The sequence below is a fragment of the Prinia subflava genome, chromosome 1 (assembly GCF_021018805.1).
Source record: "Prinia subflava isolate CZ2003 ecotype Zambia chromosome 1, Cam_Psub_1.2, whole genome shotgun sequence".
Lineage (NCBI taxonomy): Eukaryota > Metazoa > Chordata > Aves > Passeriformes > Cisticolidae > Prinia > Prinia subflava.
The window spans coordinates 11,408,579-11,425,743 of NC_086247.1; the positions used below are offsets into that span (position 1 = coordinate 11,408,579).

Here is a 17,165-nt window from a genome sequence, read left to right on the forward strand (position 1 = left end):
GTGTTTTTATCTGGTAGGAAGCCTTCAAGTAAGCAACACGTGTCCCAGGTACTCTGAAGTGAGGGGGTTTGGTGATGCTTTCAGAAGTCTCACTGACTGTCCTGCTGGCTGTCTGCAGCAGCATGCCTAGAGGCAGACTTTTAGATGAACTCCAGTGTCTTTGGTCCCCCTGCTAGAAATCCCCTTGAAAATCTGGGCCAAGTGTAAGTCAGAAATAGGAGAGAACCATCAGCAGACACCTTCTGAGCACGTGCTGTGCAAATTCCAGGGAAGGCATGTAGCAATTCCTTCATCCCTAACCTGAGTTTGAAGTCTGAGTGGTTAAGATTTGATCATTTGAATGACACTCAAGACAAAATGCCATTTTCTCTCTGGTCACCAGGGATACTGCAGCTGCTTATGGTTCTTTACTGATGTATATGTGCATATATATATATATATATATATTTAATTTGTCAACATTTTTCTTTTCCGGTTTATGCTGCCTGTTGCTAGAGACATGTGGAATGTTAATTGTACTGTATATGGGTCTCTCCCCACCCTTGTGTCTTTTCCTCTCCCCTTTCCTTTCTGTGTTCCTTTTGTCTCTCACAGCAGTCTGAACAGCGTTAACAGTAGTGATTCCCGCTCCAGTGGCTCGCACTCGCACTCACCTAGTTCACACTATCGCTATCGCAGCTCCAATCTGCCTCAGCAGGCCCCCATGAGGCTGTCCAGTGTGTCCTCCCATGATTCTGGATTCATGTCCCAGGATGCTTTCCAGTCCAAATCGCCATCCCCCATGCCACCAGAAGCACCTAACCAGGTACGTGCAAGCATGAGAACGAAAACCTGAGTGTGAGCTGGACTCTGTAACTTGGCTCACCTTTCAGAAAAAGGATCTGATTTGGTTTGGGGGTACCTTGGAGTCAGTTTAAACATTAAGGGTAAGGGTAAATATCTCAGTGCATTTCATTTATCCAAAAGTTGGGCCTCTAGCTCGAGTGATTTATGCTGCTTTTGCATAAAAGGGATGAGTTGCTCTTGGGTGATAGAGTTTTCCCTCTGGTCCTGGAGGGAGCCTAGATGCCTAACTTTGAGATAAATACAGACAAGAAAGAAGTCCCACCTTACAGGAGGGAATAATACTCACTTTACTCACTGAGGTTACCAGTTAATATCCTGCACAGGTTGTAAGTGGTTAATATCTGGTGGCTCTTTGCTGTTTAATGGGCAAATATTGATGCCAGAACATCCTTTTGACAGCCACGGTACTAATACTGATGGCTTTGGCATTAGAGAGGCTTCCTTTATTCCTCCTCTGCAAAGGGTCTGGGATGCTCTAAATGCTGCCAGCATTACCATATGTAATTGGTTTTGCCATTTTTTCTGACCCCCCTTTCTATGGATAGACCTGAATTTTGGACTCTCAGTTGAGCACCTTGCAGAAATAAGGTTTCTGCATGAAAGTGTGAGATATTATTAATTCTTTATGGAGCTCATAAGAAATGATTGTTTGTGTAATCATATATAATAACATCCTGAAGCCAGTCAGATGAAGAGGATTTCACTACTAATATAAGTAAACTTCCCCTGAGCATTTTTGGGTCTGCAGAAGGAAGCTGCTACTCTGTTTGCTCATGGCATCATTCCTCTAAAAACTCACTGGCCATCTGCAGGCAGAGGTTTGCAATGCTCTGTGGCCTGTATCTTTCAGCACCTGAATTCTCTTTGCTGCTTTATTTATTTTTTTTTTTTTTTAGAAATCCCACAGCAACTATAATATTTTTAAACAAGGCTGAATTGCCTTCTCACATTACAAATCCCATTGAAAATCTTAGCTACAAACTGGAAAGGGCCTAATATCCCGTTTTTGAGTATTACTTACTTTATTACACCCTGAGGTCACTGAAGGAAATTATCTTTTACTTCAAAAATGTAGCTGCACTCCTTTTTACGTGTTGGGGAGTAGGTAGTTTTATAGGCATAGTTGGGGAGTGTTAATCCTCACAGTCAGCAAGTGTTAGTGGTTATCAAGTGTCACCTGCCCACGTAAATACCCTGGACCACCTTTGACAGCACACAGAGCCTTGCCTTTTGCAGAACATTGAGTAAGTAGAGAAAATTCTACAGTATCATCCAAAACAACACTTCATTTAGGCTTGGAACATGTTCTCAAGGGAAGCTCAATGGTTTTTAAATATATTTCCTTCTTTCATTTTAATAGAAATGCTTTATTTTCAAACAATACCTCTTCTGTCCCCAGTCTGGACACATCAGCTTATTTTTGTAGATGACATCCTGAAGAACTTTGTGCACACTAATAAAATGAATGTTTTGTTTAGATTGGCTATGGCTAACCTAAGTGAAATGCAAAAAAGTAAATGAGCAATAATAAAGTAAACTGGAATAGTAACAAGGTAAGGAAGTTGGCTTTTAAGATACATACATCAGTTACACATGCTAGCATCATCTTTGGTTTTCACAGTATCCACTGCACCTGCATAAAAGGGCAGTAATCCACGTGATGATGCTATGTTTGCAGACAAGGATGTAACTTTGCAATTGCTCTTAGCATGAAAAAAACCAACACCTCTCTTTGCAAATTCCCCTGTTAAGCAGAGGAGAGAACTTAGGCTGGTATCAGGTGGCAGAACATCCTGGAAGCCGATGGGAGTCACGCTGATTTACACCAGCTAAGTTCATATGCTTTCACTTCATTTTAGAAACTGTCCATAAGGTTGCAAACTGATCCAAGCATCACTTGAGCTTTTCATGAGCTGTAGAAGGCTGCAGCAGTGTGACAAGTGTAGTGTGTTGGTATAACAAATAGGTATGTGCTCTGTATGTCTCTGGTTCTGTTTACCTTTACGCAGAGGAAAAGGTAACAGATCATTGCCTGGCCGCTTCATCTTTGCTTAAGTGTCTTGCTTTGTATGTTCAGCACTAAGTAAACTGTGTGTGTTGTGCTGACAGATAACTGTGAGTGTGAGCTGAGCAGAAGCTGTTCAGTGGGCAGCGTTACCGTGTTGTGTGTCTCTAACCCACTGACAGATCTCCCTGTGGGGCTGTGCTTGGAGCATCCTGCTGGGTGGGAGGAGGCTGCTGCTCTGTCTCAAACACTGGTGACATTGTTTCTAGTGGTGACACTGAGAAGGCAGAAAAGCAAGCTCTGGAATCAACAAAGGAAATTAAAAGCTGTATATCTTGTGCAGGTGGATGCTTTAATGGTGTTTGCTAGCTACACACTGTGGCATATATTGGATCAACAAAGCCCTTTTTCTTTTAATAATGAGCTTTAGGAAAAAAAGTAGAAAGGGGCCATGTAAAATTCCCATATTTTAAGAATGTGAATATATGAGTTCTGTGAAGCTATTATGTATATAAGCTCATCTATATTTTAGACAAGCAAGTGTCACTGAAAACTAAACTGTATTTCCTCAAAATCACAGATGGGGGATGGGGAATTGCAAACAAAGAGTAACTGGAGGCTGAAACAGGATACAGACTATACCAGAGGAGAGATGTCTCACAAAATGAAGACTGCTTTCCAGCCTGTAGTTGTTAGTAAGAGAAGTAAGTCTTTACTGTTAGCACACTTTACATAAGAGATAGGAGAAGGAGCAGTTACAAAATCAGACTGCTCTTTCACTGGTGTGTGAGGATCACCTTTCTGCAGCATTGCTGGGAGGAAAAGCGTTAGCCTGGAGCACATGGCTGTACGTGTGGGAAGGTCACTGTAAAAGGTTTTAATCATAATTAAAAGGATACATTTGGATGTAGCTGAACAGCTGGAAAAGTGTCACAGGTCTTTCTGGAGTGGAACAGTTTCTTTAAATGCCAGGTGTAAGGTCAGGCATGGCCAGCATTGCCCATGACACACAGCGACCTCATACAAAGCCCTCTGACAGACCTGGAAGCACAGAGTGGCTCTTGGAGGGACACTGGGTGTACTGCTAAACCCACACACTGCCCTATGTGGTAGGCAAACTGAGGCCTGGGAGTATCTGTGATCACATGATGGGGTAGCAGTATAGTGGTGCTTGATTCAGGGGATGATAATAGTAGGATCCACTGGGTTTGAAATCAGCATGTTGGGGGAAGCACTTACACAGTTGGATTTTACAGGCTGCTTGTGTCTTCATGGAGATGAAAGCAAAGGGAGAGAAAGAAGCAGATGAAGATAAAAATCTTGATGTGCTGTCAGACAGTAGAGAGATAAGTCTTTATTGTCAGAACACTCTGGAAAGCACTTTCCCTAAACAGTAAAGTAGAGGGAAACTCAGCGTGAAGTTGCTTCTGCATGTACAGGTTATAAAGCTGGAAAGAGTCTGTTTTTGAGTAGATTTCATTGCAGAAATAGCTGCAAGTTAGAATAGGGGAAATACATTTTTACAGCTGTTCAGTTTTCCATTTAAATTAAGAAATGCTTCCAAATTAGACCTTAAAAAAACCCCAAAACAGAACCAAAACAAACAACACACAAAAAAAACCCTGACCAAAGTCAAGTCCAAAGTGAAACACATCTGTAAGTTATCACCAGATATTTGTTTCTCCTAAAATTCCTTTCTAAGTTGCTTCAGAATAGTTGGTCCCTGACTAGAAAGAAGGGTCAGTAGAGGCAGATTCCTGGAAATTAGACAAATTCAGGAAGTGACCTTGAGTCAGTATCCAGAGTTTTTCTAAAAGTAGCTGAGACCATCTTCCACTGACTCTAGGAGAACACTGGACCATGCTCATCATTAGGATTTGGTCTCCTGGGAAACCCTTGTCCAGGAAGCTCTGTCTCCAGTTTGAGAAAGGGAGAGGGTTAAGAAAGCAATGCTCTTTGAATGGAAAACATGGCAAACAAAGGATGCAAATAATCCAGGATAACCATGGTCCTTTATAGGTCAGTAGGACAGCAGATGGAAAATGTAATTGTACAGTCCAGTAGCTAAAAAAATCTTTTTTTTTATACCCCTGCTGGAACTCATACATACCACAACAAGCAGCGGGACACTATCCAAGAACAAGCCATGGCTCATCTGAGAGACCAGAGACCAAGCTACACTTGTACAAATATACATTTGGGGCACTGCTTGTCACTGCAGAGCATAGTTCTAGCTTTATACTCTTAATTTTAAGCTTTTTCTCAGAAGAGATGGTTTTAGAACACAGCAGAACTGCCATTATTGCAGCTGTGAGAAAAAAAATAACTAAAATGGGAGAACTGATTTTAAAAATTATTCAAACAAAACAGTCATTTAAAAAAGGGGAAACTAGTCAAGATGGAAAAATCTGATAGTCAAATTTCTCACACCATGGGGTGGTGAGTAGGAATTGCTCTGCCCTGTGTGTGTGCTTCCAGGAGAGGGTGTGCCAAGGCTTGTCCATCTAGAAGAAGCACTCCAAAGTCTGGACATTATTTGCTCAAGCAGTAGCTGTGCAGTTTCTATTTTCAGTCCCTCGTGTACTTTGTGCAAGGAAAGGAAGCCTGTGCTTCCCACACCTGGGTGCAACCATTCAGGACTGCCTCTCCAATCTAATCCAAGCATCCTTTGACCTGCTGCCAGTCATGTTTTCCTTATGCTTTCCCTCAGGAGTTCAGTATTCTTCTGCCTCCCTCTCCATTTTTGGAATCCTTTTTTAGCAAGACCAGAGATTCCCTTTCCCTGTGTCTTGCAAGTTTCTGAAGATAAGGAGACCCTGTTTCTGTACCAGCACCTCTTGCATTTCCATCAGCTTCCAGGATGTTTTCCCCGTGGCATCTTGGTTCAGCCTCTGTCTGGCTTTTTTTTCCTGAAAATGGACACACCAAATTAGTGGGAGAGTCCTTTTTGTAATCTTTTTTTATTTGGAGGAGTCACTTTGTTACAAAAATAAGTTAATTCCAGTGTTTTGTCCCCCATACTTTGCATCTTCAGAATTGGCATTTTTGACCTTTTTAAATGCATCTTTATGGTAATAAACCTCTTCTGTGAGCTCTCTCTACCATTACTTGACATAACCTTGTGAAATTTCTGTCTTGTAGACACAAATAGTGTATTAGATGTAAACTCCAAGTTCTTACTTGTCACCCGTGGGGCATCTGTAGAAAACAAGGTAGCATGGGAGATGCCATGCTTGGAACTGAGATCCTTCACTGTCCCTCATGCAAGTGCAGAGTGTGCAGACCCAGGAGGGTCATTAAGGCCATAAGGAGGAGGTTTCAGAAAGGATTTTCTGTAATTGCATTTTTCTGTCTTGTTTTTCTCCTGACTAAACCATAACAGTAGTGTGAGTATTCTCATGAGGCTTCTTTTGCTGAGGTACCTGGAATGTCAGGCAGAACTCTGGAGTTTAGTGTAAAAGCTAGTTTTCTATAATGTATTTTTGTCTGGGGATAGAGGCAATAATCTCATCTCCATTTAGTGCACCATAGTTATGACTGATGGCAGAGACAATTGCAGCTCATCTTTATCAGTATTCTTGTTTTTAGAGGCTTTTTTCCTGTAAAAGGAATTGCATTAAATCAAGAATGAGACAAGTTCCACCAAATATCATGCCTCTGCATCATCAGGTACACCACTTTCTCTGCTGCCCTTAACAACTGTGTATCATTTGTTGCTGTTCCCTCTGACTGTACCTTCACCTCAATTCTTACATTCCTCAATACAAGCCTTGTTAGCTGAGCCACTTTGAATACAAGCCTTGTTAGCTGAGCATACTTGTACCCTAAGCACATTTAACAGGTCACCTGCAGATCACCTCATGTCAGCATAGGGTGGGATGAGTGTTATTACTGTAAAATACTTCATCACTCTACATGCTTCTTAAAATTTTAACAGCCTTTGCAAAATTTCAGTTAAATCACAGTTTACCAGTAAGCTGAAGATGCTGATACTGTGTTGACCTCTCAGCTGCCCCAGCAGTCTTCACCAAAATCCTTCTGGTGACAGTGTTCATCCTGGGAGGCCCTACATCTACCCAGGCAGCTGGCTGCACATTACCCATCTGTGGCTCCTGGTGAGACAGCTCATGGGTTTTAGCAGTAATTGCTCCTCTACACTGCCTCATATCCAGATGTCCTTCTGTTGCAAACTCACCCTAGATTTTACTTAACTGGTGAGATTCTGTTTTGGGTAAGATTTCCCTTCTTCTTCAACGTGTCATTCCTTGAAATCTCTGTCTTTGCTACACAAACTCAATACAAGAGCACATTCTCTCTGCTGTCATTAAAACACCTTAGACAGTCTTGTTTCACAGGTCCTTGGCTACAAAGGGGTGCATTGGTCTTGCTAGTGTTGAATTTCTGAAAGTGGATAGAGCTCAGTACTGCCCTGACAGCTCTGCTGGTATTTGTGACCATGTCCACGCTCTTGGCTGGGCCTGGACACACATCCCTACAGAGCAGGATGCCACTTCCAAGGGGGAGATGTAGAAGAGCATTGTAGTTGGTAAAAAGGTTCACATGGTTATTCCCCTTGGCCTTTGTGTAGTTGAATTAGATGCTGTTGCGGAGATGCGACAGCAGCAAAGGTTCATAAAGGTGTGCACTGAAATTGGAGAAGTTCTTAGATTGGAGCAAAATGTTTGATGTGTTCAGTGGTCATTTTGTGCCCTGCGTTTTCCTTTACTCTCCATCCAAGCCCCTGGTTTTTCTGCCTCTGCTGTTAGGGGAAGGCAGGTGGCAAGCACATGCCACCACTTCTGCCCTCAGCAGAGTGCATGTACCTGGCTGCTGGGCAGGAGGGGTTGTGTCAGGGTGCTTTTGGTGTATGCATCCTACCTGCAGAGGCACATGCATACAGGTCATGCACTTTGGAAACCTCCAGTTTTGGTAAGTATCACTTCTTTCTTTGTTCCATTGTACTCAAACTCAGATGAGCTTTTCACAAGCACTTTTGCAGATCAGAATGTACGAGAACTTGTGAATTTAAGTGATGTTTGCTACTCCATGTTTTAAATCTAAACTTTGTATCTTCGAAGCACTGATGATCTGCTTTTCTGTATAAATCAGTTGTCTTAGTATATTGCATGTTTGGACTACAGGTGCCCTCAGCTCCCTCAGCTTCTTGCTCTGAGACAGCAGCAGAATTGAGACGCTGAAATTGCAATGAGGAGTTGAGATTGCTGCCTCAATTCCCTCATTCCTAAGCAGTGTGGCAAGTTCTCACATTAAGCAAGTGGCTTTTTTTTTTTTTCCATAGATTTCCTGAACATTAGCAATAGTTTTGAGCAGTTTCTAATTGATTTTTAAAATCCTAACCCTTTGCTTCTCTCATCCTTCCCTCTCTCCTGTGTGTTTCTGTGTATGTGCTTTTTGTCCTTTTGTTTGTGATTTTTTTTCTTTTCTGGTGGCTTGTATACCCTTTCCCTGCGTTGTGGTGCTGTTTTATGCTGCAGAATTCGTCCAGCTCTGCCTCTTCAGAAGCCTCTGAAACCTGCCAGTCAGTGAGCGAGTGCAGTTCCCCCACCTCAGTCAGCTCAGGCTCCACCATGGGGGCTTGGGCCTCCACAGATAAGGTGAAGAACTTCATCTCCAGGATATACAAACCTACAAGCTCCTTACCCAAACCACACAACACTTGGACAAAACTCCCATGCATGGGATGCAGCCAGGATTCCTTTTTTATGAGGATGAGATTAGAAACTGTTGCACGCTCCCTTAGAAATCAATATGTTTGAATTAAAACCACAATTGCCTTTAAACTAGCTACTAGGAGAAGCTACAAATTGGGTATTTTACAGAGATCATTTTCTAAGAAAAGGTCATTTTCCTCAAATTTCCAGCTTTTTTACTCAAAGAGATGGTGGAATGCTGCCCAAATGCAGCTGGTTGCCTGACAAAAAGCATCTTGCCCAGGTTGTGCTGTTTGTGGCTTCTCCCATCTCTCCCATTAGGTAGCATACATTATACTGAGTAATGGGGGTTGTTTTTTGACCAAAAAGGAAAGCAGAATACACATGGTTGGAATAAATTACATGAGATACACTCCAAGTCAGGGGAGGAAGTGCTAGCAGTCTCCTTTCTCACCTGGTAAATCCTTGCTGTTGGTTTTTGTTGTTTATTTCTTCCATATCATCACACAGCCAGAATACGTCATGTTTGAGGGCTTTATGCTTTTCCTCTCTGTCCAGCTACACAGACTAAATGGCACCAATGCAAATGCCTTCAGGATTGGAAAAGTTCTATGTCCACAGTCTGCAGGGTACCTAAATTGCAAAGGCTTTTTCACAGTGTGCTGCTTTCATGGACAGAAGGCAAAGCTGCTCAGCCTGGAGACAATGACTGCTAGATTGATGCCTGAAATTTGTTATAGGTAACAATTTTCAGGTGATCTCATTTGTGAACCAAGCATTGTATCAATTTCCTTTTATTTGCAGCAAATTGAAGAATTTCTTTTGTTTTAAGATACAGAGTTTTTCTCCCTAGAACATCAGTCACAGTGTATTTTCATATTCATTCTGTTTATATTAATTTCTCTGTTTTTTTTTTTTTTTTTTTATTTGTTTCATTTCCAGTTGTCTAATGGGTTTTATCACTGTAGTTTATCAAGTGACCCATCCGTAGCTTCAGTTGGTGCAGGTCCTTTCCCTCATTTCCCGCCTGTCTCCCGCGCGTGGACTCGGGCTCCCTCAGCCCTCCTTCCAGACTACGTTCATTATTACACCATTGGGCCAGGCATGTTACCATCATCTAAGATCCCTAGCTGGAAGGTTTGTGTTCCTTTTGTTGTGGCAGTCCTCACCTCCTCATACCAACAGCATGCACACGGCAGTTGTTGCTCCCTTTCAGTCCATGTAATTATTGGTTAATTTGCTCTCTTTGGTATCACTCTGAACAGGCACTGCATGGTGAAAATCAGACCTAAAATCTGGTTGTGGGTATTTCTGAATGACCTTGTGTGTTCTGGCACCAACTGAAACATACTAAAGCTGACAACACCTAGATAGGGAGGAATAGTTTAACTCTGAAACATTGGTGAGAACACTCTGGGCTCTATTGAGGGGGAAAAGAGCTTATTTAGCACTGCTAAAGCACTCACTTGAGCAGGGAAGCGCATCCAGTTGTCTCAGTGGGACCATACATTGGACATCCTGATGTTCTCCCTGTGGCTGGGCTCATTGCTGTAGGCAGGCACACTCTCCTAGATCCAGCTGGAGTGATTTAAGGAGGTGCTCAGCACCAGGTAAACCCAACTGGTGACTGAAGCTTTACTGCCACAGACTGGAGGTGCTCACCCAGCTCATTTTGCTCTCTTGGGGAGACCACAAAAAAAGAGTGCAGTAACTTCTCTCAGTTACTCCAGCTGGACCTGCAGGGATCTGTTTTACTTGACATCAAAACATGTCTGCTCTGCTAGAGCCTGCATGTCCATCCCTGCCAGGGGGTTCCCCTGGGAGACTCTGCCCTAGAGCAAAGCAAAAAGGTCTCTTATCTGTTGCTCTGGATCCTCAGCAAGGCTTGTGCAGTCAACAGTAGCTGTTCAGATTTTAAGTGCCTATGGATGGTTCTATAATACTGCATATTCACCACGGGACCCATGTATATACATCTAAATTGAGGTAACTTGTTACAGATGCCCCTACTCTCTGTCCAGCAGCTGGAGACCCTTGGGATACAGACAGGGTGGCCACGGTGGTCCTGGGGCTTCAGGGTGATTTGTTGTGTCTCTGCTAGAAGCACTTTGCCAATATATTTCACAGCAAAGCACTTGGAGCACAGACACAGCTCTCAAGGCAGAGCAGAGTTTCATATGAGTTAAAACCAAAATACCTGTCTATACAAGGGGGTGTGTCAGTTCAGCTGCCTTGCACTTCTCATTCCTTGAGCTGAGACACCTCAAAAACCCCACAGTGTGATCTTAGTCCATCATTAATTGTCTATCAGAAGGCTGTGGGAGGCTGCCCAGCAGGCAGCTGTGAGGGTGTGGGGTCCATTCCCATGCACAAGTTGTTTCTTTCATTTTTAAAGCAGCCTTTGTCTCAGTGAAGGAAAACTTTTAGGATTGGGATTGCCCCTGGAGCAGCTGGTGTTGGGGGAGCTGCTGCTTAGCACTGGTCCTGCATCCCAGCTCAGGTCTTGGATCAGTCAAGCTCTTTGTGTGCAGTGTGTGGGTTCTGAACACTCTATTTGCTTAATAGAGCCCCAAGTGAATACAGCCCTCAGCCCTCATGGCCTGAGGAATTTCTGTTTCAAGTTTAGCACCAGTAATTCAGAGCGAGGTTAGTTTTTCTTCAGTACAAACTATCATTATAAACTAGATTTTACTTAGTAAGTAAACTGAGAGAGAACTGAGAGAGAACTGAGAGTAACTTGCTCCACTAATGTGTATGAAAAATCTGTTCAAGCCTAATTTTTCAGAACTGAAGACATCTATAACAGCACGTAATACTAGAACCTGTGTACATCTGGAACAGTTACATCACTGATTGGACATTTATCTGTATCTTCTGCTGTGTGACAGCGATTTTTGTGCTCAAAATTCTGAAAATGTAGGCTTTAACACCATGGAATTTCATTTAGATAAAACTACAGTGTCAAAATGTTAAATACCTTCATATAAGAACGTTAAGGTAGAATGGGAAATTTAGATTCCTTTTAATAAAGGAAATAGGTTTAATAAAGTAAGATTTCTAATATCCTCAAAATTAACTTCTCACCTTATTCAGAAAGGCATATCCAGTTTGATACACAATCTGTTGCATTAAAATCGCCCTTTTGCATAGTTTTGCCTGTAATTAAAGCTCAGTTCCTGCTGAAGGCTGCCCTAACGAGCTCGTTTCCCTAGGACTGGGCCAAGCCAGGCCCGTACGATCAGCCCATGGTGAACACATTGCAGCGTCGCAAGGAAAAGCGGGAGCCGGACGCCAACGGAGCGGCTCCGAGCGGAGCCCCCGCGCCCGCCGAGGAGGCCCAGAGACCGCGCAGCATGACGGTGTCAGCTGCCACCAGGGTGAAGCTCCAATTTCAAATACGCTGTTTGGTTTAAAGGAAAAGGCCCTGCTGGCTCCTGCCAGTACTCGGGATGCACTTTGTGTCCTGTTTGTCTGGGAAGCGCTGCTGGTGTGGTCGGTGGGACTCATGGGGCAGGAGGGAATGCACCGCTGGGTATTGACTTCTACACTGCTCTATACACTCCAAAGAAGCATCTGTTCCTAAGCCCAAGCAAATGGGTGGGCACAGTCCTGTTGGATTGTGACGGTGACAAGCTCTGATGGGGAGGAGAGATAGCTAAAAGTGGGTGAAGGTGACTGCCCCTTCCGGGTGTAATGAGTCTCTCTCCTGTGTGTAAGCAGCAGGGGGAGGAGATGGAGGCCTGTGAGGAGCTGGCACTCGCTCTGTCCAGAGGGCTGCAGTTGGACACCCAGAGGAGCAGTCGGGATTCCTTGCAGTGCTCCAGTGGCTACAGCACCCAGACAACAACTCCGTGCTGTTCAGAGGACACAATCCCATCTCAAGGTACCCATTCAGGAGATGTTCTTTTTAAAGCATTCCTACCCCAGCCATCACACACTCACCCAGTGGTACCAAGGAGTAGCTATCACTGCTGGCTTTGTAGTCAGCTGGGGAGGAAGGCTGGCATTGCTGTTTGGAAGATTTTTCCACCTTGGAATGCATAGATTTATTAACTAGATAGAAACCTGCACTGCTGCAGTGTACTGAACAATTGTATTGTATTGTGCACTACTTCAGTGAGTTTCAGCCTAAGGATACCACCAAGAGGATTTTGGAATTATAAATGACACTGGTATTGCATCCAGTACTTCTTGAGTCCTTTCTGAGCTATTGTCTCAACAAATACACACTCATGAGCTTTGCCATGTTCCATCAGCACTTTCGATCTGCTCTTGGTTTCCCTTGGTGACCTTTTATCTTCCTGCCTAAGCAGAAATGTTGTAAATGGAAAAATAATCCATTGGAGAGCTTAACTTAGGCATAGCTAGGAAGCTGCAGTAAGGTTTTGGGGTTTGTACCCTGTTTCAGAACCTGCAGCAAGCTGAGAAGAGACCAAGCTTGGTGTTTGCAGTTCAAGCCTTGTTCGCTTAGCTGGGGTGGTTGTGCTATGCAGTTACAGGAGGCAGCAGGGCTTGTGGAGGGCCAGGCTTGACTCAGCACTTACGTGGAGAGGAAGGAACCCAGTGCAATAATTAAAGCTGAGTTTTCAGAGCTGACAGCTGGGATTTACTTTGTTTGCAAAGTAAACAAATTTGCTTCTGAAATCACTGGTACACGGTTCCCCGAACCCACTTGCCTAATCTAAAGTACATTTTTCAAGTGTTTCTATCTACAAGTGATGGCATGTGGCTAGTTTTGGTATCTTCATGTTGGTGACAAATTTGGAGCTCGTTCTCTTTCACAAGAGCCATGGGCCTTCTGCAGCTCTAGGATTGGTCTGCTGTGATGCCTTCAGGCATCAAATCTCAGTCACAGAACCTTGGACTTTCTTCCTTCTAAAGGTGGAAACTCCCTTAATTCTTACTGACTCCAGGCTTTTTTGGTTATCTGTACATACTTCAGACTTACTGACGTGACTCAGCTGTCTGCTCCAGCTTGATCCTAACTCTGTCTTTTGGCATCAGTTTCAGATTATGATTATTTCTCTGTGAGTGGTGACCAGGAGGCAGAACAACAGGAGTTTGACAAATCTTCCACCATCCCGAGAAACAGTGACATTAGCCAGTCCTATCGCAGAATGTTTCAAACCAAGCGTCCTGCTTCCACCGCAGGTCTGCCCACCACGCTGGGACCCGTCATCGTCACGCCCGGCGTCGCCACCATCCGACGGACGCCTTCCACCAAGCCCTCGGTCAGGCGCGGCACCATCGGCGGAGGCCCCATTCCCATCAAGACGCCGGTGATTCCTGTCAAAACACCGACTGTCCCCGATATCCCGGGGGGGCTGCCCGGTGCCCTCGCCGGGACAGAAGAGTGCCCCGAGCAAAGCCTGGAGTCTCCAGCGGCAGGAGATGGTGGGCCAGCTGTCGGCAGCGTGCCCTCGTGGAGCGGCCAGGCGTCCGTCAACCCTCCGGCGTCGGGGCAGAAACTGCTCGAGGAGCAGAGGCCGGCGGTCCCCGAGAGCGAGGGCGAGGAGAGCGAGCGGGATGGGGTCGGCAGCCTGGCGCCCGCGGGGCAGGCGGAGCCGGAGCCCGGCGAGCTGAGCCCCGGCGATGTCCCGCAGGGCGAGGATATGCTCAACGCCATTCGGCGCGGCGTCAAGCTGAAGAAGACGACCACGAACGATCGCTCAGCACCTCGCATTTCCTAGGAGCGGAGAAGCTGCCAGACTACTGAACACCGAGAAGGAACTGTGAGAAAACTAATTTGTCTCTATCCATTCCAATCTGTAATCGATGATTTTTTTTTAAGATACTCGGTAACAGACAGTCTGAAAGTACTCTAAAAGAGAAAACAAATGAAAGAGCATAGTAAGACATAATCTTCAGTGGTGTTTTAATTTGTAAATATCAATGATTTTGTTCCTGCATTTTTTTGATCTAAGTTACACTTTTAATTTTTTCTGAAGGTGCCAAATCCCATTTACCTTTTTTATAACTCTCTTTGTAAAGTTTTAAATCATAGAAGAAAAAATAAATTGTCGAGTAGTTAACTTCAGCAAAGGGATTTAATGAAAATTTGGCTTTTTTGCAAGCTTTTGTAGAGCGCCTTGTAATAGTGAGGTTAAAAAATAGAACAATGGGACTTACTACAGTTTAAGTCAAGCTATATGGAACGGATCCTCATTTAAGTATTTAAAGAAGTTTGAAAAGCAGAAATAAAAATTGACAATAAAGCAATATATAATGCAAGGAAAAAACCTGCAGTTGGTAGAGTTATTGGGGGGTAGTGGGGGGAGGGAGATGCCATCAAAATAGCAGATGCTGTTGCACAAAAGTAGCCTAGTGGGATGAATTACTAGTAGCTTCATGGTAAATGCATCAGAATAAGCCATATTGGATTGCAGTGTTTTGTTTCTGTAGGGTGTTTTAAAAACTGGGTTTTTTCACATTTCTTTTTTGACTGCACAGCAGCAACTCTCAGTCACATGCATGCAGCCTTAACTGTGTAGGCTTGGTTCTTCCACCTTCACGTTTTGTTCCACTCATCGTTCTGCTGAATACAAACAAGGACAACAGGCTTAAGGCAGTTATAAATGTGAAAACATTTTTAAAATGCAAGCAGGGAGTTCTTAGATGTTATCAAAATGCCTTTTTCTGACTGTGCCCAGCAGGCTGGGCACCTTAGAAAGCCCAACTATTTTGAGAAAACACTTAAAAATTTGACAGGTGAAACCAGCTTGTGATCTAATAAACTGCGAATGTTTCTTTCCAATACAGGGGCTTGTTTTTCTTAACTTCTTTTAAATAGCAGTCGATTGGCTTTTCTTAAACACTGAAAAGGGTTGAGGGGTGGGGGGTGGGGGGTGATACTGTTTTTTTGATAATACTGGGAGTCTGACCACTATAGTCTCTTTTTTTGTACTTTTAAGTAATGTTTTTTGGAACGCTATTGATAGAATCATTAAGAGTTGGATTTTTTCCTTAAAGTAAAAGTAAGTTATTGCTGCAATACCCTTGTCCTAAAGCTGACAGAAATGTGCAGCCCCCTTGGCACGACACGTGTTCCAGTCAGACAATCCAGAAGGATGCTGTCTGCACACCCACAGCAGGCTCACGTGTGGAGGGACACCAGACTTGCGGATCCGGGATTGTTTAAAACTGCACCACGTGAGGGGCTGGTTTCCACCACACACTGCGCATTTCTGTTGGCTCTAGACTTGCCTACATGACCTCTTATGCTTTAATACATAACTGCATTGGATGTGAAACTTCTAGTAACTGTGTAGTCGCTGTGTTCTGTATGACATTTTACACTGCTGTGCTTGCTAATTTTTTTTTTGTTATGGCTTAAAAGCAAAAAGAAAAAAAAATAGCATGATTCTTAGAAAATATTAAACCTTCCTTTCTTTGAAAAACAAGCTCCTTATTACAGAATATAATAAACAGTAGTGCCTGTGGTGTAGCCCACCAATCTTGATACAGTAGCTGATGCATTGTGCAAATGAGGCTTTGAGATGGTTTTTGCATAAACAAAAACTGTTAGGAGATAATCTCAATAGTTAAAAGTGTTATTTAAACCTTTGAAATAAATGGATGTAACTGTACCCAAGTACAGCTTTTCACTTGTTTAGTTCTTAAACGTTAGTATAATCAGTAAAATTTAATATAAAATGTTGCCAAATTCAATGTAGAAAGAATGTGACAAAACACTTTGGATAGTTCTATTGTTTGTGTTTTTGCATATTGTAAAAGCAGTGTCACAGCTGAAAAATAAATTGTTTCTAATGGTAAATTATTGTGGTTTAGTTGCTAGTTTGTACTGAGAGTTGACCTCTCCCTGTGCAGTTTTTTGTTCTAAACTGGTATAAATAATTGCTGTAAGTGTGTCTCCCTTCTACATTGTAACGATTGCTTAAGCCTACATTATAAATAAAGAACTGCTGAAAACTCCCGTATTTTACTTCTTTAAGACTTTCTGCTTCCAGAGCATTGGATATCAATGCCTTCCTCAGGCATCTCACGATCATGCAGGTTCCATCTGTGTGTAATAGAAGTGAGAGAATTAAAAACCAAGTAAATAAAATTGCATATAGCTGTGTTTTACTGATGGGCACCAGCAGGGTAGCAGTGGAGCAGAAGTGCAGTGGAAATGATGGAAATTCCCATTAAACAGCAGCAGATCACATTTCCCTGCACCTCACTGTTGTTACCTGGCCAGAAAGCACAGATGACTCCGCAATTTTGTGCATCCACCTCAGTGCTGGACTGCAGTTCCTTAGGCCAGAAGAGGAAAATTGCTGCTGTCAACACTGCCTGTGCTACAGCCAGAATTTATCAAGCACAACACCAGCACCATCTCCCACAGCTCCCCGAGGGACTGAAGGGTTTCTTTTGTTCAGCTTTCTCAGCACTGAAGGCAGATGGGGGAGGATGTTGCTCCCTCTTGGAGCTGCCACACAATAGCCCAGTTTATTTCTTTGCCACTGCAATGATTTCATTTTCATCTAAAGGTACCCATTTCCTTACTGCACTGGGCTTATGAGGCCAGGTTTAGGTAGCAGGGGACTACAGGAGTGGCTTCTGTGAGAAGCTGCCAGAAGCTTCCCCCATGTCTGCAAGAGGCAATGCCAGCCAGCTCCAGGATGGACCCACCACGGGCC

General features: G+C 43.6%; 1 protein-coding gene across 9 annotated transcripts in view; it reads left to right on the plus strand.

Moving 5' to 3' along the window:
- The window catches only part of MTSS1 (MTSS I-BAR domain containing 1), a 125,785-nt gene extending 109,329 nt beyond the window's left edge, over window positions 1-16,456 (plus strand). For 2 of the 9 annotated variants that reach the window (XM_063414076.1, XM_063414160.1), the window contains 6 exons: window positions 595-805; window positions 8,347-8,466; window positions 9,466-9,660; window positions 11,736-11,900; window positions 12,244-12,406; window positions 13,528-16,456. In XM_063414076.1, coding sequence (XP_063270146.1) covers window positions 595-805; window positions 8,347-8,466; window positions 9,466-9,660; window positions 11,736-11,900; window positions 12,244-12,406; window positions 13,528-14,213 — 1,540 coding nt within the window. In that variant the 3' untranslated portion in view covers window positions 14,214-16,456. The remainder of the gene's footprint in view (window positions 1-594; window positions 806-8,346; window positions 8,467-9,465; window positions 9,661-11,735; window positions 11,901-12,243; window positions 12,407-13,527) is intronic. The other 7 variants (XM_063413829.1, XM_063414249.1, XM_063413583.1 and 4 more) reach the window with 4 other exon arrangements.
- The last annotated feature ends 709 nt before the right edge of the window (window positions 16,457-17,165 follow it).